Source organism: Pundamilia nyererei, unplaced genomic scaffold, assembly GCF_000239375.1.
Source record: "Pundamilia nyererei isolate P.nyererei 1_Seehausen unplaced genomic scaffold, PunNye1.0 scaffold00007, whole genome shotgun sequence".
NCBI lineage: Eukaryota > Metazoa > Chordata > Actinopteri > Cichliformes > Cichlidae > Pundamilia > Pundamilia nyererei.
The window spans coordinates 120,916-138,009 of NW_005187408.1; the positions used below are offsets into that span (position 1 = coordinate 120,916).

At 42.0% G+C, this 17,094-nt stretch overlaps 2 protein-coding genes across 2 annotated transcripts in view; both read left to right on the forward strand.

Moving 5' to 3' along the window:
• The window catches only part of LOC106455900 (probable enoyl-CoA hydratase), a 51,276-nt gene extending 45,063 nt beyond the window's left edge, over positions 1-6,213 (forward strand). The window contains exon 8 of the mRNA XM_005722426.1: positions 6,156-6,213. The gene's annotated coding sequence lies outside the window, so the exon portion shown is untranslated. The remainder of the gene's footprint in view (positions 1-6,155) is intronic.
• The window catches only part of bmp6 (bone morphogenetic protein 6), a 47,653-nt gene that overhangs the window by 20,736 nt on the left and 9,823 nt on the right, over positions 1-17,094 (forward strand). The window contains exons 2-4 of the mRNA XM_005722425.1: positions 6,156-6,348; positions 10,832-10,980; positions 11,141-11,338. Of these exons, the coding sequence (XP_005722482.1) occupies positions 6,156-6,348; positions 10,832-10,980; positions 11,141-11,338 (540 nt within the window). The remainder of the gene's footprint in view (positions 1-6,155; positions 6,349-10,831; positions 10,981-11,140; positions 11,339-17,094) is intronic.

Here is a 17,094-nt window from a genome sequence, read left to right on the forward strand (position 1 = left end):
TTTCCTCCTTTGCTTCTTAAAGGGATGCACGCCTTGGTTTATAAAAAGTCGGTCTGTCGGGATAAGGAGTCAGTCTCGCATGAACGGCAGACTTCTTTGGTCTGTTTTTTCAAGGGATGAACTTTTGCTTTCCAAATTTGACTTGGAAGCCTGATTCAACAGCTGTTAATCTGAGTTTTTATGCAATTTGGAGCAAAATTATGTAATGAAAGGTATCTTATGTAAGAAAGCATTTCTGATGTAACTTGATTTATTAGCCATTTCAGACAAGTCATAGTCACAAAGCCATTACATAACAATTTATTAGATATATGCTAATAATAGTTTTCAAGTGTAGACTGTGTTTGTGGACCACACGGCTGCGTGTGGAAGTAAGAGATCCCCAGAATCGTGAAGTTGTGGTGCTGTGTGTGTTTATGTGTGTGGGTTGCTGTAATACATACAGCAGTAGGAGCTGGGAGAGCAGCGCCAGATGTTGCGCAGGTGGAAATGAGAGAACAGCTCCCGCCAGAGTGTCCAAGTGAATCTGCAAATCGTCCAACTCACTCTCCTTCTGTCACTGTCTCTCTCGCTTCTTTTCTCATATCACCTCGGACCGTCTCTTTCCTCTTCCCTGTCTTATCTTTGTCCCTTTGGTCTCTACGTATTCCTCTCTCCTACAGCCGAGTCTATCTTTCCCCATCCTCACATAATCTCATCGACGTCTCTCTCCATGTCATCGTGTCATTTTAGATCACTTTTTTTGTTCACCGTATCCAATTTAATTTGTTGTTCACAAACGTTTCTTCCTTAAAATAATCCTAAATCCACTCGCCTCTCTTTTATAGCCTCTTCCTGTTTCTTTTCCTTGTTTTCTCAGTTTCTCTGCCTTCTTTCGCTTCCTCTCAAACATTAATTGTTTCAGTCTTTTTCTGCCTAGCAGTCATCATTTGTTCCTCTCTTCTCCCCTTGCTCACTCTTACTGCTCTTTTTGCCCTTCTTGTAACAGATGAATTCCCTGCAGTGTTTTGGTGAATCATCGGCGAAATTCCCCGGGATTGTCAGGCTTTCTGGTTAGCCTTAATTTCCTCTGTGCAAGAATGAAAGAGAAACTTTGTCACTTTATGTTTGTGTTGATTTTCTCAAGAACTGGTGATAAGCGATGGAATGAAAACACAGCGAGGTCACACACCCATGCCTCACCATGAATATTGTAATTATAACTCTTTTCCCATCTTTAGAACAGCTTCGAATAAATTCCTCTGTGAATCACCCAAATCCAAATCCCTTTTCCTTTCTGTGTGTTCCTGTCTCAAAGCCTCGTCATGGTGGATTAGCGCAAAGGTTATGCTGCTTGTGTGAAGGCTTCCCTTTGATTTTAGATGCGAAAGCTCAGTGGATTTCAATCGAATTTCAAGCTGAGAAGGTGGAGAAGCAGCTGGAATGCTACTTAGCTGCTAACACTGTGGCTCCCAGGCTGCTTTGCAAAGGGCTGTGCTGAGACGTGAGGCTGAGTCTGTCTCCATATTTCATGCCTTTAATTGCTTGTCTTCATAAAGACGCTGTTTAAAGCGAGTCCCCTCTCTGAAATTAGCAATGTGATTGATTTGAGCAGGCTCATTATGAGGCTGAGCGAGCTGAGGAGCGCCTCGAGATTCTGTTTGGAAGTGATGAAAATAAATGTGAAAACTGTGAATTTCATCAGAGCCTTCTGAAAATGGTGCATAAGGGTTTTTTCCACCTTAGCAAAAACTGTTTTTTTCTTTGCCTGGAATGATCGAGACTTCTCCTGTGTGATCGTAGTAAATTTTGTTGGGAGTTTCCAGGAAACGCAAAGAAGTTTACAGTTGAACTCCAGGAAACTGCTTAGTATTGCCATAGACTGTATGTAAAAGATGGAAGTAGCCATCTGAAAGGTAGCTGTGCTGGATTCCAAATGAAGGTCATTTTTTATAAGTAAGGTTATGAGAAAATGACTCTACTGCTAACTTCATTTATTACCTCAGTCAAACACCTGGAGAGTGCGAGCTCTGTGTGGATCTGTGGAGAATTATGTTCATTTTCTAAGAGATTGTCCCAGTTAGCTTGTGATTGACAGTTAGCTGAGATAGAAGAATGTAGTTTTCCAGTCAGGTTCAACACATCTTTACAAAACACCACGATGGCTGGAATAGCTGGAATTCCAAAGGCCTATGTCCATCTATTCTATACAGTCTATGGCTAACAGTCTTAGTGCTTCCTTAAAGCTGCTTGTTGGAGCACCATGGCTATGCTGATGAAATGATTTTGTGTCTCTGTGTGTGAAAGAAGGCAGCAGCCTGGTGGAAAAACTCTTAAGCGCAAATAAAGATCTGGGAAATTTCTCACAACTGCCCATAGTTAGCAGCAAACCTGCGTTAACATGGGCACAATAATTTAAATGCCAGCTGATTTAACCAGTAGCCTTAAGCTGTCTTTTTACATGTTATAAATAAATACCAAATATGCAAATGTAGGTTCACTTTTATGATTACACCTTTAAGGGCTGTAGTTCAGCCGTCCATGAGATAATTTGGCTTTGAGCGCAGTTAGACCAGGGCTGTCTTCCACATGCTTTTAATCCTTTGTTTGAGCTCCTGCTGTTTTATTTTATACATTTACCATTTATTTCAGGAAATATAATAAACAGTCACCACATTAAACTCCTCCTGACCTTCTCACCAACCTACAGTCTATCAGAGAGCTTTCAAGCAAAAAACAGTTAAACGGGGAATATCACATTTCAAGCGATTTGTATTCAAGCTCAGGGGTGTTGAAGCGAGCGTTGTAAAGTCATTTAGGGTGCATGACCTCTGTTTAAGGCGTCCAGACACAAACGCTTTTCTGATCTATCCACCCTTGAACACAAGAGCAGACCTGTTATCACATATAACGTGTGTGTGTGTGTGTGTGTGTGTGTGTGTGTGTGTGTGTGTGTGTGTGTGTGTGTGTGTGTGTGTGTGTGTGTGTGTGGGCAGCTTCTGGAATAAGATGATGAAATGGTCACTGTCACATCTGATAAAAGTCGCAGTGACGCTGATGTGAATAACAGCTTGTTCTCCATAGGTGGTTTCCTTTGCTCCAGTGGAAAGTGTTTGAAGTACAGATCGGCAGACCTCGCACAGACGTAAACTGAGATGCTTCGTTTTATTATAATCTTTTGATTTAAGTCACATCAGCTTGCTTTTTTTTTTTTTTTTTTTTGTGAAGCCAGAAAGATACGTCTTCCTTCGTGGCCCTCCTTTTGCTCACTCAAATTCAACGTTCATGTAAAAGTTGAAAATGTCCAGAGATGAGGGGAGCTTTGACCTTGCAGGGTGTAGGTACAAGGTGGAGCTGGCACTTCTGGGAGAGTCTGATTAGTTCCAGTGTTCTCACATCAACACAGTTTCTCTTCTGCTATGACTCGAGGAAAATGTGTCATCGGTCCATTTCTGGGTGGATCCCCACATCATAAAAATTACCAGAAGATTTTAACAAGTCTGGCTCAGGTACAAAACTGTAACTTTCTTACCTAAGATTTGGACTGTAAAAGTATGCAAAATTAATCTTTGACTCTGTTTAAATAAAATCTAACTGACTGATTCATGCTGTGACCAGTGACCACATATTTCAATAAGGGAGGCATACTTTGTCCTTTAGTCCCTCCCATGTCATCTTTGGTCGGTTATCCTGCTGTCACTGTGTAGTTTGGCATATTAACTCGGTAGCTGGTGGTGATCATAAAGAAATATTTAGATCCACGTCTTCAAGGACGCTAAGACCAAACAAAATAAATCAGAATCAGGTTTATGAGGAAGTCCTTGGAAAATGTTGTCCTCTGTAACAGCGGTCCCCCAGCCCCCGGGCTATGGACCGGTCCGCGAGAGTTGAGGCTCGGGTGTGAAATTTATGGTTTTCAGGGGTTTTTTTTGTTTCTGAGACAAATGACATCCACATATGAGGACATTGGTTTTAAATTTTGATAGAACAGCAGCAATATAATGTCCTCGTAAGTGGATATCAGGCCCTAGTAGAGAAAAATTAAGTATTTTGGTCTAGAAAACCCAAAATGTGATGTCCACATACGTGGACTCCAGGTCCTAGGAAGTAAAAGGTCGGTCCGTGAAAATATTGTCAAACATAAACCGGTCTGTGGTGCAAAAAAGGTTGGGGACTGCTGGTCTATAAGGAGTCCCTGAAGCCAAAACTTGGGAAAAGCCCTGGTATTAAAGGGCAAACGTTTGATCAGATTAAATTAAAGTCTTTGGGAAACATGTTTCTATGTTATAATTAATAAAATGAACTTTTATTCAGCACTCCTATAAATATTTATGCCTTAAATGCTGACTTTAAGTAATTTTTCATGTTATTTTATTGAATTTTAAAATGTTACATTGAATGTAATCTAGTCAAATGTAATTTACTTAATTGTTAAATACTTAGTTTATACCAAGTGTATTATCCTTTACCTTTGATTTGATATATTTCAGTAACATTTCCTCATAGAGGTGTTAGTCAGTGTGTGCTGACTTCTGTGTTGGTCCTTTGGTGTTCCCCCTGTTTTGTACAGTCTCAATAACTAAGTTTAATAAGTTAAACTTTGGTACTTTAGCTTTGGTATGATCCAGTTAAAAAGACAGTTTTCACAGGATTCGATGCAGTCCTGCTTCCACAGGAATTAAAAGAGTAAGTAGCAGCCAATCGATGCACTCAAATGCATTAACTGATCATCAACTGTGAGAACCTCCATAAAAGCTTTTGCGGTTTTTGCAGTTTGCTGGTTTGGAGCGTCAGGTTTGTGTTTGTAAACTTCTGATTTGTCTGAACAATGAACAAATCATTCGTCCTTCCACAGAATCCTTCAGGCTGGCGGTGACAAAAGTGCACATCCTGAAATTTTGCAGGAATGAAGCTATTTACATCACACGCCCACACACAACTGAATACAGCCATTGCTCAGCAAAAAGCCATAATTACTCTTTTTATCTCCCCTCTCATCCTCATTGTCATGTTTATAAATTTTCTGCCTTCAGCTGCACATAAATGTATAAATGAGAGCATAAAGGCTCATTGCAGCCCCCTCCATGTTTACTGTATTCCAACAGCGGGTTAGATGTGGTGGCTGTGTTTCTCTGGAGGCGTTTGCTGCACATGTGGGTCAGTTTGGGAGTGAGACCAGTTCAAACTGGAGCGTGAGACTGGCCACGGATCAAGGCAGAGGATGGATCTAAGTCGTGTGAAAACGTGGCCTGTGTTCGATCTCACAGTGGGTGAAAAACTGAGGTGGTAGTATACGTCTGACTGTGGTACCAAGTTGGTCTGCGCTCAGTCGGTGGGGGTGAAAAGTCTGCTGAACCTCGCTGCACTGAGCGGTAACTGCAGATGATGAGAGAGCGTGTGTGTGAGCATGCCTGTGGGGTGTACGAGAGTCTATTTAAAGTGTGATTGGGTAAGAATAGCGCGTTGATGAGTGTAACATCTACTGTTAGTGTTGGCCTGGGTATTTCTATACACAGCCTTCTAATTGTCCTCTTTATTCCTGTCCCCATCTTACTCCCCGTGTCTGTCGACTCTCCGGGTCCTTCGCTGTGGGAGAGAAACCTCCAGCAGAGACGGAAACGATTCCCCGGAGAGCACATTATCATTATGGTGCATATTGCACTTAAAACATAGGAGGGAGAGAATTTTGTTGGTTTTCGTCATTTCACGCTGTCAGAAGTGGTCGCAGAGTGACTCTAAGTTTGCTGCTTTTGGCCTTTTGCTGTGAACTGATGATAACAGGGATTTATTTATAGCAAGTGGAAGCCAAGAAACCTATTAGAGTTTATGTATAAATCACATGTTTGACATACTTTAAAGGCGTGTCTGAAAAGGATATCCGCTCATCATTCACTACTGCGGATTTACGATGAAACCCTGTTTGCGGATCTATAATTTGATCCTATTTGTGGAAAATGGATCATGAGCTTGAATCAAGCTGCTGGAAAGAGAGCATATGGGCCAAAAGACATGATTACCATTTGATCCATAGGAGCACAAATCAACCTGCCATTTTTTCTGATGAACATTAGCTTCATTTAGCTTTACGTTAATAGCTTTTTTCCTCACCCTGGTTTATATCTCGCCTTGTGTGAGCTATGGTCCTAAAAGCATGCGTATGTGTTTCTATCCCACAGTGGAGTACGACAGGGAGCTCTCACCGCACAGGCGTCACCACAAGGAGTTCAAGTTCAACCTCTCGCAGATCCCAGAGGGCGAGGCCATCACCGCCGCCGAGTTTCGCCTCTACAAGGAGTGCGTGAGTCGTGCTTTCCGCAACGACACCTTCCTGCTGAAAGTCTACCAGGTGGTCAAGGAGCACCCTGACAGGTAGCATATAAACTTTTACAGAGTTTCCAACGTCTATGCTGAAGTCCGATTCACTGTTAGATTTTCTCTTGATCGTCTCATCTGTGTTTGTGCAAAACTATAAAAGTATTTTTATACTAACTTGGGAAAAACAAAAAGAAGTAATAAGTTAATAGTCTCAGAATTGTGTATACCACACTATATCTTAAATATGGGAGTTTTGGTTTTCTTGCATACTCTTTTATTCACATTTCTTAAAATGTACTTGAATAAATAATAATCATTTACTGGTTTTCAGTTGCATGAATTTTTTTTATCCGTGCTAAATGTGCACGATCTTGGCTCGAGCACTTTACATCCGTCTCACTTACAGTGAGATCACAGCAGAGCAGATATCTGTAACTTATGTGTGGGTTTGATTTGGGGGTCATAAAATTACTCACCTCCACCTCTCTGGCTAAAGCTGAGAATATTTGATTATTACCAAAGCTGTGGAGCACAAATAGTAGTTGAATTTATGAAAAATACCGAAGATAACACAGTGTGACAGACATAAAATAGTGTTTTTGCACAAACAAGGTCATTTCCAAAGAGCCATTAGCTAAAAACTTGGCATATCTCAGCATGGTGTGCAGTGTGTCCTTAGAAACATTTGCGGAAATCTACAGCAGATGAACAGTATCTGAACCTCATGTCCTTGAGAAACGGGGAAAAAAAATCCAGAAAAGACATGAGACAGGATCTGAAGCCTTATCAGAAATAGTCTCAGTTGTTAAGAAGCCATCCTTAAGGAAGGGAAACAGAAAGAAAATGGTTTTGTATGCCAAAGTATGCAAGAACTGGACTGAAAATCAGTGACAACATGTCTGATGGAGTGAAGAAGCCAAATTATCAGTATGTGAGGAAGCCCAGGAGAGAGGTACAAAAGTGAGTGTCTACAACCGTCTGAAAAACAGGGTGGAGGCTGTGTCATGGTTTGGAGCTGCAACTTAGCCAGTGGTGTTGGAGATCTTGTCAAAGTTGATGTAATTACGAACGCAGAAAAATACCATCAGACTTTAATCCACCACGCAATGCTATTGGAAAGCATCTGACATCTCGGCAGAGAACAGAACAAAAGTCAGCCAACATCCAAAGAAGAGTTTGAAGATGCCTGGAGAACCATTCCTGAAGACTACTTAAAGCAATGACGAGGAAGCTGCCGTGGAGAATTCAGGCTGTTGAAGAATAAAGAAGTTCATACCAAATTCTGACTTTCAAGATCGAATTGTACAAACTCTGTTGTTGTACAAGCTAACTGGATACTGTATTTCCATGTTTGTTTGCATGTTTCACTAACTCGATGCGCAGCAAAATATTAACAAATGAGGTTCAGCTCAAGGCTTTTGTGCAACAATGTATTGGGACTGAGCTACTAAACTTTCCTTTAATTATTTGGGTTTCAGCAGCTCTTAGCTGTGAAACACGTGCACGTCGATGGCCCTGCAGGTAGGTTCCTGTAGGCTCCAAAAGCATTCACATTCACATTTTCTGGATATCGAGGTGTAAAAACGTCTTTCCTTCTCCCCGTGCGTTGCACATACTTTTGGCAGCTGCTGTGTTTATCATGTAAAATCAAGCATTACAGAAATAGCACAACTTCAAAATCCTCACCAGAAAAAGCACGGCTAATGCATGCTAAACATTTACTGTACATTAAGACTGCAGGGCTAGATAAACAGAGTTTCTGAATGACATTTGTGTTTTATCAAGCCCGCCCGCCGTCGACCAGCACAAACATGGAGAGAATATCTGTTTTTAGCCTTACATAGCTCGATATATTTAGTCTATCAGTGAATACACGCCGAAGGAACTCTCTCCTTAAAAAGCCATTGATGAATGACAAACTGTTACACTTGATTAATTCTTTTGTGTTAAATAAAACCAATTCAGTCTGTCAGAGGATTCACACACAGTACATTTATTTTCTCCTTTGTCCCTACAGCGGCTGGTTTGTGCTCTCGCTTTCTCTTCTTGTTATCAGATGGAGAAAATAAACTGCATGCATAATAACGCCTTGTAACTGCAGTTTTACATTATTCGATCTAATCAGTGCAGATATCATCTGAGGTATTGTCACGTACATGAGAAAAAACATTACTGTCTTTTCCCCGTTTTGCAAAACCGTCCCTTCATAATCAGCGGGAAGCCCGTTAACTTTCTCGTGCTCCTCCTTCCCATAAAACCTGACTCGTGCTCTGACTCCGAGCTGTAATGATAGAGCGCTTAATTAGCCTGACACCCGGCTGAGGAATGCGACAGATTACAATGCAAAAAAAAAAAAAGGTGGCCGGCATGACTTTGTGTTGAGTAAAGACAAAGACTGTCCTGTACCCGCTCAGGAGAGTTAGTCCTTACAATCTCTGTCTTTTCCTCCAGATGTCTGACTCACGTATCGTTTTTAAGGTCTTACAAATATGCCATTGCACCAGTTTCAAAGACGAAAGCATGTGAAATAACCAGGCCAGCTGCGAGTCACACTTTCCTACCTTGGATAACAATTTTAACAAGTCACTGACAAGACTCATAAAGGGGATTTATGGTACAAAGAAACACGACTTTGACTCTTGACCTTATTATTCCAGTTCATTTAAAGCAGCCAGTCAATAACACATTCGTACAGTAGACCGTCACCCTGCAGGTGTCTCTCTCACCGACTCCCTGCTGTTCTCTGTCACGCGAGCGTTACGTGACAATGATGCAGAAACACAAGTGCACCTGGGACAAATGTGCAAACTCAGCAGGAGGGTGGAGTACCATATGCGTGTAGGAAAACAGGGTGTAGGTGCTCATACGGAAGCCGTCAGAAACACTCATTAATGAGCAATAAAGAGAGGCTGCTGAAGCATGACTGCAGGGACATTCTCTGAACACCTGGATGATTGCGAGGCTTTGATGTGTCTCGTGGAGGAGTGTCTGACAGGACCGCCGCAGTGTTATTACTGCTGTAATGGGACGGTGGGAGGACAGAGGCCTCTTATCATTCACACTCTGTCTTTTCCTTACATCTCCTCTGCTGTCACTAATTTTTACCTCCCTCCTCTTTTGACACATTTGAAGCCTGATTCGATGAACTCACTTTTGTTTGTTTTTTTGTAAATGATATTAACATGCATGTAGCCTGATATCATACTTTTAATTCCTTCCTGTTCGTAGTCCCTCAGAGATGTAGACTTTAAGGTCAGATCTACGCTAGAGTAGAATACAGTATCCCAGCATTTTTTGTTAAGTGCCGCTATCCATCTTCCTGTCATTTTGTTATGATACTCTTACCTCGATAGAAACCAAGAGCTTCTGCGTCTTTGGTTTCTTAAAGCGGTAGATCTGACCTTTCTAGCGTTGCGTGATCTCAGTGATGCTCTTTGTGCCCCTGTTTTATACATAAGACTGAATGCAGTAAACCAAACGTATATAATGTCATTTCTGTTGAGGACATCAAAGAGGGAGAGCCACACAGCAGCAAGTTTTACTGAGTCAGAATTTATTAATCATGAATCGAAAAGGCAAAAATGTAAAGCTGCACGGACCCAAAATGATCTGCTGCCGGTGAAAAGCAGCACAGCGGACTCCTTAAGCGTAATTTAGACTTCTGCGGGAAATCTATGTCGTGACTTACGACGTAACTGGAAACTCCTTCTTAACCTCACATTATAGCTTTCCACATTCAGTCGTTGTGGGCTGCGTCAAACAGATGTGTCGTTACATTTCTTGGGGGGTGGACGTCAAGTTACCTGGAAGCATAGTTCAGGCATTAGGTCCATCATAGCACTTTTAGCAGTGCAGTATAATATCTAATAGCAGCTTGTATTTAATTGACTTAATACAGATGAGGACAAAATTATTTGTGTAGTTTATTTCTATTTGAACAATGACAGAATTATTTCAGTAATAGCATAAATTACCAGGCTCAGTATCATTGCCCCCCTGAAAACTGGTGTTCTTGTTGACTTTTATAAAGGACAAACCTCTGCTATGCAATGATGTGCTTTAACCTTGTAATGGTCAAAGATTGGAAAATCACATTAAAACACTCTATCTTCCAATTTACACACAGTATAAAAACCTCAGCAGTAGTTTGAGCTGTCACCTGAGAAAGCATCAACAAACAAAAGATGTGAGTTTAGTATTAAGTTATCAAATGTGAAGAACTGGAATGAGAAAAATCATCAAGACACTGAAAGAGAGCCACACAGTGCAGAACAAGCCTGTCAGAGGTAGGAAGGGAAATATTTCAAAGACTCTGGGAAGAAAACTAGTGAGAATTATATCTAAAGAGCCCAGAATAACTGTCAAGACACGAGTGGAGAAAGATTATGCAAACTGGAAGCACGTTCTTTGGTCAGATGAGATGACTACAATAATACCGTTCCAGTACATCCATGTACAAATGCCAGTATTGGCACAAGTATTACTAATGTTTCGTGTAATAAGTTTCTTCTTGTGTTTGTTTGCCATTATGTCACAGAGAGGCAGATCTGTTCCTGCTGGAGTCTCGCAGGCTGTGGGCAGCTGAGGAGGGCTGGCTGGAGTTTGACATCACTGCCACTAGTAACCTGTGGGTGATGAGTCCCGCACACAACCTGGGTCTGCAGATCAGTGTGGAGACCAGCAGCGGTGAGGGATCCAATTGCACATCTCTTTTGTAATACAAAGCCATAGTTGGAGCAGTTAAAATGCATCACTTTCTCTCAGCAAAGTAAAGGTCAGCAGTCATTGCTGGAAGTTTTTGATCTTCTGTGGTTCGTACTTACTGTGATCTTTTTTTTTTAAACAGGACAGAGCGTCAGCTCCAAGGAGGCGGGGCTCGTAGGACGCGACGGTGCACTGGATAAGCAGCCTTTCATGGTGGCCTTCTTTAAAGTCAGTGAAGTGCACATCCGCACCGTCCGCTCCGCTAGTGGGAGACGGCGCCAGCCGCACCGCAATCGATCCGCACAACCGCCAGAGGGATCTAGAGGGCCGGGCCCAGCAGGTCAGTCTGCAAGAACGCTGAACCTTAACTGACCTCATTACGCAGTGAAGTCGTGAATGCAGTCAGACTCAAAAGTAACAGAATAGCAAAAATGATCTACATCCACTGATGTCACCGACGTCCAGCCCGTAGAGAACTGTGGATGGGTAGCATGTGTTTGAAATCTGGTTTTACTGTCCCTCTTTGAAATGCTTGATAGATTAGACCTGACGTTTGCCGGATCTCTTTAATCAGTGCCGATCAGATGAGAATTGTAGCCCTTTTTTTTTTCTTTGTATGGTTAAGGTATTGCAGTTTTTTCCCAATACATGTCTTTTGAGCAGGGAATATAGTTATTTGTTATATTGGTTATACACCGTTTCTGCTCTGAGGAGTGACTTAAGTGCATGGTAGCAGGGAGAGAGTCCATGAGGAAGAACCTTGGGCTCAAATATTAAAGAACAGGCCATGTGAATGATGATAAGATGACTTTAAACTGACACACCTCTGGTGCATCTGTAAACTGTGTAGTAAGTCTCGCTAGAGATTTACAACGTGACACGATCTCACAGAATTGTGAGCTACTGAATATTCAGTGATATAAGGCGCAGGCGGTGAATCCATCTTGACAGGTGACCTCATCCTCCGGACCTCCTCATTAGCCCTGCTTGCTTCTCTTCCTACTCAACAGATGATGTAATGTGAAGGTATGAGCCTGATGTTATGAGTCTCACAAGCTTTTCAAATTAAATCAACCCATAATCCGCCTGCTGTGTGATTCTGGACCTTTATAGTGCTTAAAGCTAAGCTGCTCCTGTGAGGCTTCATTGTGTGACTGTTGCAGTATGTAAAGGTAGTCCTCAGTCAGCTTGCTGTTGATACTGGTCTTATCCTCACCAAGTTACGCGCACAAACCTTTAGATGTACGTGAATCCAGTGCATCTGCTTTCTGCACTCGTTGTTGGACTTTAAATGATGAGCCATAGTAAGCCTAAGTGTGCTTCCAGGGGCTGCGAGTATCTAAGCACAGAGTGATGCCAACTAAAGCTAACGATCAGACCAAAGAGGTTAGAGGATGTGCCACAGTAACCCAAATCTTGGCTATAACTGGCTTATCTTTGGTCCTTGTGTCTAATCACAGCTCTTGTCTGCACTCACATAGAGCTGCAAATCCTCCCATCCTGACTGGCTACTTAGGTAGCGATTTACCTTTGCTTTGCTTTCTTTTGCTCCCTGCTTAATGGCTCTAACATCTGTACGGTACGCAGAAGCATTTCCAGGACAGGTTTGCTCTCATCGCTACTCCCTGCAAAACCCTCTGCTGAGATTTGTTGGCTCGATCTTCTGTTTGCTCAGAGCATCTGCTGCGACTTTCTCAGTAGGTTACGCGGCACTGCTGTTAACACCAGAGGTTGTATGTTAAATTCCTGCAGGGCTTTTTCTTAGTAATTGCATTAGATGAAAGCTTTGGCTGACACGACACAGAACAAAGACTCATCATTTGTTATGCTACGGGACAGTTAGATCTCACCACATGTTCAGTTTTGGCTCCAGACCTGTATTCTCCACCACCCAGCTGTCACCTTTGGCTCGAGACGTCCGAAGACTTTAAGGCAGGATGTCGTAAAGACAAAGTTATTCTGGGGTACACAGCGTGGATTTCAAACCCTGCTCCCTTTCAGTATAAAGCTTTTTGTGTCCCCTTCTGCATCGGGAGGATGAAAAACTTTCCACGGAGCGAGTCTGCTGAAAAAAGTGCTCTAACAACGACAATCTGTTAAATATGCGTCCTGGAGGATTGGACTTTACATAACCCAAAACATCAAGACCTCTCCGCCTCGCCACTCGGGACGACTGGGAGTGTAAATATTTAGATCCTACACAGGAAGCAGGGAGGCCCCCCTCGCGACAGCCGTGTGTCCGTGGCCAGCAAGAGGACTGCAGGGATTGGACGGGATGGGAGGATCCGCGAGGAATTCAGGAGGGCATATGGTTTCAATACCGCATCACTCACTTCAGAGACGGGGAGGAGGCCGCGATGGATGGGGAGAGCATCCGTCTTGTGGAGCGCTCATGGGGAGAAACAAAATGTGGATGCTGTCCCCCAGTTTCTGTTTGGCCGGGAATTCACCCTCACGGATATTTTTCCAAAGAAGCGGGAGATCTAAGAGCGAGCGGCAGCAACGTGTTTGTTTCAAATGTGTGCAGTAGCGTCCACATAGAGGCTTTTTAAACTAATTCAGCAAGTGTGTTTTCTAAAAATAACCTCCCAAAGTGTAGCCCCTGATGTGTGAGGTCAACCTGATTCCACTGCCTCATGTTTTTAATCCCAAAGTAATCCCTGACATCATCAGACCCATTTTTAATTTAATACATTTTTGTCAATTTTGATTTGGTCTTCATGAATTTGGCCTTGCTGCGCCTCGATTCGCCACAAATGACTCTCGTGCCTTGCTCGGTCTGCTAGGGCTATAAAGCAACCTTTAAACCAGGACAACTTTATTTTCCCAGCTCTAATCCCTGTGAGGTTTTGGACCTTGTTATTTTCTCATTTGCACCATTTTAGCGAGCTGGGTTTAAATCGACATCTGATATTAAATATCTTCCAGATGACAAAAGAGGCCAGAATCGGCCAAAAAAATTTCTGCAGCAATAGTTTTGAGATTATGGTGTAATTCTAAGTGTAACAAATCATCTTTGTTTTCCACATTTTGCTCCTGAAAGCACGCGCACACACACAGCTTTCAGACCAGCCACTTTTATCCCAGTGTTTTTGTTTTTCCTGTTCTTCCTGTTTAGTGGGGTAAATCTCTTTTTTTTTTAAAGTTTCGCCTTAGATTCTGAGGCGTGCGGGGAAGACCGGGAATATCTTTTACAACAGCCGTGATATTTCCACCCACTCTGGGTGTGTCTGATGTGTGCACAGTGGAAAACGCTGGTGTGTATGTTGCCAAAAGAACAATACAACACCTTTAAAGGTAATTTGGGGTTTTGTGGGCGAGGAAGGGCTGGGGAGGTAATGGGAGTCGGGCTGGGCCTTGGCTGTGGGGGAAGTTAACAACCATCCGGGGAAGGAATATCACGTCCCGGCACAGCACCAGCGGCCTGTAATTAGGCCTAGCTAGTCATTAGTTGCACAGCTAAAAGACTGACCAAGCTAACAGTATTGCTTAAAGAATTATAATAACACGGCGCTCAGCCAGCTGTGTTTTTTCATCTGTCGCTCTTCTCCTCCCTCCTCCTCCTCCTCTTCGTTCTCCTCACTCCTTCACCACCCGACCTCCTTTTGTTTACCGTTGGCGTAATTAGACATGGCGGAGCTCCCTCGCAGGGTTTAATAACCTCTGTGATGAAAGACAGGAAGAAAGATAAACTTGAGTAGTAGTGGCTGCAGGGAGGGGGAGGAACGTCAGAGGCAACAGTGACATTCTCCTTTCATGTCTTCACAACTTTTGGGACACGCTCCGTCCTCCTTCAGGGTGAAGGATTTTATTTTGAACACTGGGACTGAGTTTTCCATCACCACCACCACCACTGCCACCACCTCTATGGGAATTTATGTAATTGCTACTGTAAAACCTGCTATTTTTTTCTCGCTTTGGAATTAAGAAATAGCTGGAGTAAACCATAGGCTGTAGGTGGAGCGGCTTGAAAAGCTTTGGCTTGGGTTTCTGTGACTCTTTTTATGTCACTGAAACGCTGAATCTGAGCTGTGCAGTTATAACATCTGAACTGGCACCATAAGATCCTCGTGTTTTTGGAACAACCGGAGATAAATATAATTTACAGGCTTTTCCAGAGTTTGAGATTCAAAGAGTGGCGGGGAAGGGTTAAAGTGAAGTCATACAGTACATTAAAAGTCTCAGTGTTAAAGAGCCACAGTGCTTATGTTCAGTAAGGAGCAGTGTTTCCCCTGCTATTCAATAGACAGGGTGGGAACCGGCAGTAGGAGCCCCACCCTGATGAATTCAATGTGAATCGGTTTTAGTGCAGAGTTTTACTATCACGCGGTCAAATGGATGTTTGTCTACTCGCAGAGAAACATTTCCAGGTTAAACACTGTTAGGTAAGCTGCCGTAACACAGCGGCGGAGCTCTGTGCTACAGTGTCCGTTTACATTGCCATCTCAGTAGAGGAAATCCTGCTTTTTTTTCTCCCTCCCATTAGTGTTATTTTCAAATATTTGGTCCTGAATGTAGTTCAAGAAGGTGAAAGTGGAGTTCATGGTTTGGGTCTTAAAATCCTCTGAAGTCAAGTTGAAAGGACAAAGATATTTACTTTGAATGGCAAGCGATATCTGAGGTGATTTTTCCATAATTAACCGCCATGTCTACACTTCCCCCTCACTAAAAATCAGTCATTTATGAATTATGTGTTACTACTGAATGCAAGACATATTCTTATAGTCAATCAATCAATCAATCAAAATTTATTTATATAGCACATTTTTAAGACCGAAGTACACCAAAGTGCTTTCCAGTAAAATCGCAGTACAAATAAAATCACAATAAAATATAAATTACAAATATATAAAATATAAGATATAAGATAATTACATAATCTAAATACAGAGCCAGATGTAAATTACCCTAATTCGCCTTAAATGCCAGATCAAACAAATACGTTTTTAAACGTGATTTAAAAGACTGAATGGAATCTGACGCGCGAATATGAAGAGGGAGAGTATTCCATAGCCTGGGTGCAGCAACGGCAAAGGCACGGTCTCCTCTGGTCTTCAGCCGATATTCTTATAGTGTACAAATTATTTATTAATGCAATTTACATGATCTCAGTCTTACTGTTTACTCTTGTTTAGCTTGTCTCATTTGTTTTCTTTTTTAGTTTCTTTGTTTTTTTTTTTATCACTGTTGTGTATGTGAATTTTTGCAATATCTCAAAGTATAAGGGCTACTCTATGTGCATGTGGCACTTTTACTGGGACTATGTTGTTTATTTATTGCATACTGCACTTTTTATTCTTATCCTGCTGCTCAGACTCAATAATTGTCTTGTGGGGTCAGTAAAGTTTCATTAAAGATAATCTATCCACCTATCGGTCTATCTAGTCCAGGGATTTCACGGCTGTTTTTACTGTACCACTAGAATTCAAAATATCCACATTACAGCCCTATGTAACTCAAATCTTCTATGTCAGATAGTTGCTGTGGCTTGTGCTATGACATAGTTCTGATTGTAGTTATTATTATGTTTCAAAGATCACGGTTATCATCGAAACGCTTTGCCACCTCCAACTTAATTTGTGAAAGACAGCTGTGACATGTACATGTGTAATGCAGGCTGTAAGTGCACTGTGTCTCAGAGTTTAGGTCCATACTTTTGTCAAAGGGCCAAGAGAAGTTACAAACACCAAAATACCTCTTTTTAAACTTGCAGTCATGATATTGAGTGCACTCGTTAGCTTTTCTTGCAGAGATCTTCATATTAGCCTGTTTAGCATAAAAGCTAACCTGTTTAGCCTAGCACTACCTTTGGATAAACAGACTTCACCTTACACATCAAACTTTTAGCCTTTCAACAGAGCCAGGCTAGCTTTTTCCCCGTTTCCAGTGTTCATGCTAAGCTAAGATAACCAGCATAGCTTAGCATCTCCATATTATGTGGAGGAAAGCTTCTAAATGATTGTATTTTTACAGTATTTTAGTTAAACCGACTACTTTAATGTCAAACTCTACAGTAGCACTCACACACACTCTAAGGCCTTTAATTAATACAGCAAGTATAACACGTTGAGTCAGTTTTTGTCTCTTCTCACCTCT